The sequence below is a fragment of the Oncorhynchus gorbuscha genome, linkage group LG17 (assembly GCF_021184085.1).
Source record: "Oncorhynchus gorbuscha isolate QuinsamMale2020 ecotype Even-year linkage group LG17, OgorEven_v1.0, whole genome shotgun sequence".
Lineage (NCBI taxonomy): Eukaryota > Metazoa > Chordata > Actinopteri > Salmoniformes > Salmonidae > Oncorhynchus > Oncorhynchus gorbuscha.
Window position 1 is genome coordinate 9770122 of NC_060189.1, and position 5257 is coordinate 9775378.

The 5257-nt window shown below is 44.6% G+C and overlaps 1 protein-coding gene across 1 annotated transcript in view; it reads left to right on the top strand.

Annotated features, from left to right (window-relative positions):
• The window catches only part of LOC124001922 (transcription cofactor vestigial-like protein 2), an 18128-nt gene extending 12871 nt beyond the window's left edge, over window positions 1–5257 (top strand). Inside the window, exons 3-4 of the mRNA XM_046309086.1 lie at window positions 1–132; window positions 4836–5257. The exon at window positions 1–132 is cut by the window's left edge and continues 285 nt beyond it. Of these exons, the coding sequence (XP_046165042.1) occupies window positions 1–132; window positions 4836–4879 (176 nt within the window). The 3' untranslated portion in view covers window positions 4880–5257. The remainder of the gene's footprint in view (window positions 133–4835) is intronic.

Here is a 5257-nt window from a genome sequence, read left to right on the forward strand (position 1 = left end):
TGCCCACTGTGCGACCCTCCCACCTGGGCACCCTCCCCGGACAACACCCCTACGATATCAGCAAGCTGGACCCCACCGCCCCCTGGCCGGGCCTGCTGCCCCCAGGTGAGATGGACATCAACATGGACACAGGTATGCAGTCTCTTCTCTACTACAGCTGAGTCTACCACAACCACAACAACAACCACAACATCAACCACAACAACCACAACAACAACTACAACATCAACCACAACAACCACAACAACAACTACAACATCAACCACAACAACCACAACAACCACAACAACAACCACAACATCAACCACAACAACCACAACAACCACAACAACAACTACAACAACAACAACCACCACAAATCAAATTAAAATTAAAATCTAATCTTATTTGTCACATACACATGGTTAGCAGATGTTAATGCGAGTGTAGCGAAATGCTTGTGCTTCTAGTTCCGACCATGCAGTAATATCTAACAGGTAATCTAACAATTTCACAACAACTACTTTATACACAAGTGTAGTGTAAAGGTGTAAAGGAACACAACAACAACAACCACAACAACCACCACAACAACTACCACAACAACAACAATAACCATAACAACAACCACAACAACAACCACAACCACCACAACAACCATAACAACAGCAACCATAACAACAACCACATCAACAACCATAACAACAACCACAACAACCACCACAACAACCACCACAACAACCACCACAACAACAACCACAACAATAACCATAACAACAACCACAACAATAACCATAACAACAACCACAACAATAACCATAACAACAACCACAACAACCACAACAATAACCATAACAACAACCACAACCACCACAACAACCACCACAACAACAACAATAACCATAACAACAACCACAACAACAACCATAACAACAACCACAACAATAACCATAACAACAACCACAACAACCACAACAATAACCATAACAACAACCACAACCACCACAACAACCACCACAACAACAACAATAACCATAACAACAACCACAACCACCACAAAAACAACAACATCCATAACAACAACCATAACAACAACCACAACCACCACAACAACCACCACAACAACAACAATAACCATAACAACAACCACAATCACCACAAAAACAACAACATCCATAACAACAACCACCACAACAACCACAACAACCACCACAACAACCACCACAACAACACAACAACAACCACAACCACCACAACAACAACCACAACAACAACCATAACAACAACAACAACCACAACAACAACCACAACAACCACCACAACCACAACAACAACAACCACAACAACCACAACAACAACCACAACAACAACAACAACTACAACAACCACCACAACAACAACCACAACCACCATAACAACAACCACAACAACAACATCAACCACAACAACCACAACAACCACAACCACCACAACAACCACCACCACAACAACAACAACCACCACAACAACCACCACAACAACCACCACAACAACAACCATAACAGCAACAACCACCACAAAAACAACAACATCCATAACAACAACCATAACAACAACCACAACCACCACAACAACCACCACAATAACCACAACCTCACAACAACAACCATAACAACAACCACAACCACCACAACAACCACCACAACAACCACAACAACCATAACAATAGCAACCACCACAACAACAACCGCAACAACAACCACAACCACCACAACAACAACCACAACAACAACCACAACAACAACCACAACAACAACCACAACAACCATAACAACAACAACAACCACCACAACAACAACCGCAACAACAACCACAACCACCACAACAACAACCACAACAACCACCACAACAACAACCACAACAACCATAACAACAACCACAACAACCATAACAACCACCACAACCACAACCACCACAACAACAACCACAACAACCACCACAACAACAACCACAACAACCATAACAACAACCACAACAACCACAACAACCACCACAACAACAACCACCACAACCATAACAACCACCACAACAACAACCATAACAACCACCACAACAACAACCACAACAACCACAACCACAACAACCACCACAACAACAACCATAACAACCACCACAACAACAACCACCACAACAACAACCACAACAACCATAACAACAACCACAAACAACACAACAACAACCAACAACCTGTTCACCCATGACTGCGTGGCCACGCACGCCTCCAACTCAATCATCAAGTTTGCGGACGACACAACAGTGGTAGGCTTGATTACCAACAACGACGAGACGGCCTACAGGGAGGAGGTCAGGGCCCTCGGAGTGTGGTGTCAGGAAAATAACCTCACACTCAACGTCAACAAAACTAAGTAGATGATTGTGGACTTCAGGAAACAGCAGAGGGATCACCCCCCTATCCACATCGATGGAACAGTAGTGGAGAGGGTAGCAAGTTTTAAGTTCCTCGGCATACACATCACAGACAAACTGAATTGGTCCACTCACACTGACAGCGTCGTGAAGAAGGCGCAGCAGCGCCTCTTCAACCTCAGGAGGCTGAAGAAATTTGGCTTGTTACCAAAAGCACTCACAAACTTCTACAGATGCACAATCGAGAGCATCCTGGCGGGCTGTATCACCGCCTGGTACGGCAACTGCTCCGCCCTCAACCGTAAGGCTGTCCAGAGGGTAGTGAGGTCTGCACAACGCATCACCGGGGGCAAACTACCTGCCCTCCAGGACATCTACACCACCCGATGTTACAGGAAGGCCATAAAGATCATCAAGGACATCAACCACCCGAACCACTGCCTGTTCACCCCGCTATCATCCAGAAGGCGAGATCAGTACAGGTGCATCAAAGCTGGGACCGAGAGACTGAAAAACAGCTTCTATCTCAAGGCCATCAGACTGTTAAACAGCCACCACTAACATTGAGTGGCTGCTGCCAACACACTGTCATTGACACTGACCCAACTCCAGCCACTTTAATGATGGGAATTGATGGGAAATTATGTAAATATATCACTAGCCACTTTAAACAATGCTACCTTATATAATGTTACTTACCCTACATTATTCATCTCATATGCATACGTATATACTGTACTCTACATCATCGACTGCATCCTTATGTAATACATGTATCACTAGCCACTTTAACTATGCCACTTTGTTTACTTTGTCTACATACTCATCTCATATGTATATACTGCACTCGATACCATCTACTGTATCTTGCCTATGCTGCTCTGTACCATCACTCATTCATATATCCTTATGTACATGTTCTTTATCCCCTTACACTGTGTATAAGACAGTAGTTTTGGAATTGTTAGTTAGATTACTTGTTGGTAATCACTGCATTGTCAGAACTAGAAGCACAAGCATTTCGCTACACTCGCATTAACATCTGCTAACCATGTGTATGTGACAAATAAAATTTGATTTGATTTGATTTGAACCACAACCACCACAACAACCACAACAACAACAACCGCAACCACCATAACAACCACCACAACAACAACAACCACAACCACCATAACAACAACAACAACAACCACAACAACAACAACCACAACAACCATAACAACAATAACAACAACCACCACAACAACAACCACAACCACCATAACAACAACAACAACCACAACAACAACAACCACAACAACAACAACCACAACAACCACCACAACAACAACCACCACAACAACAACCACAACAACCACCACAACAACAACCACAACAACTACAACAACAACAACAACCATGACAACAACCACAATATCGTTTGTCAACCTGGCTTAGGACGAGATTGTTAGTCATTTCAGTTGTTGTTGAGCTGTATACTGTAGGGCACAGTTGTCGTTGAGCTGTATACTGTAGGTCACAGTTGTTGTTGAGCTATATACTGTAGGGCACAGTTGTTGTTGAGCTGTATACTGTAGGTCACAGTTGTTGTTGAGCTGTATACTGTAGGTCACAGTTATTGTTGAGCTGTATACTGTAGGGCACAGTTGTTGTTGAGCTGTATACTGTAGGTCACAGTTGTTGTTGAGCTGTATACTGTAGGGCACAGTTGTTGTTGAGCTGTATACTGTAGGTCACAGTTGTTGTTGAGCTGTATACTGTAGGTCACAGTTGTTGTTGAGCTGTATACTGTAGGTCACAGTTGTTGTTGAGCTGTATACTGTAGGTCACAGTTGTTGTTGAGCTGTATACTGTAGGTCACAGTTATTGTTGAGCTGTATACTGTAGGGCACAGTTGTTGTTGAGCTGTATACTGTAGGTCACAGTTGTTGTTGAGCTGTATACTGTAGGGCACAGTTGTTGTTGAGCTGTATACTGTAGGTCACAGTTATTGTTGAGCTGTATACTGTAGGGCACAGTTGTTGTTGAGCTGTATACTGTAGGTCACAGTTGTTGTTGAGCTGTATACTGTAGGGCACAGTTGTTGTTGAGCTGTATACTGTAGGACACAGTTGTTGTTGAGCTGTATACTGTAGGTCACAGTTATACTGTATGTGTCTTTGCTGCTGTTGTATGGAATAAACAGGGAATTAGTGTCATCCACACACACACACACACACACACACACACACACACACACACACACACACACACACACACACACACACACACACACACACACACACACACACACACACACACACACACACACACACACACACACACACACACACATCAATGTCCTTACTATTTGCTTTGACCAATAAGTTGTTAGGATTAAAGACCAGGAGCAGCCAGTACAACTGTTTTGCCTCGTTCTCATTGTTTTCTTCTTTCTCTTTTTCCAGGCCTCCAGCATCACAAGAAAGGGAAGGAGTTGTACTGGTTTTAACGACCCTCCTCCGTCGCCATCGACCAGCCATTACCAGATCCAATTTGGACCTCTGGAACTCTACCATTGAAGCGCCCCTTCCCCCCCTCCCCTCCGCGTCCCGTCGTCCCTCTTTATCCCTCACCCACTACCTCCTCGTCTCCCCTCGCCTCCCCCCAGGTCCACAGTGCCAGCTGAGAGGCTCCAGGTCAGTGTGTTTGCACCGTGGAGATAAGGACTCATAGGCTGGACTCGTGGAGAGCAGAGCAGAGAAAGAGAGGGACAGAGGGAAAAGGGGTACAGCTTTGGTGACCACTGCTCTGTGTTCTGTGGCGTCTGGCCTCTCCTATTGCTGCTCGGGGCTCAGCTGTGTGGCTGCGGCAGCATAGAGACGGTTGG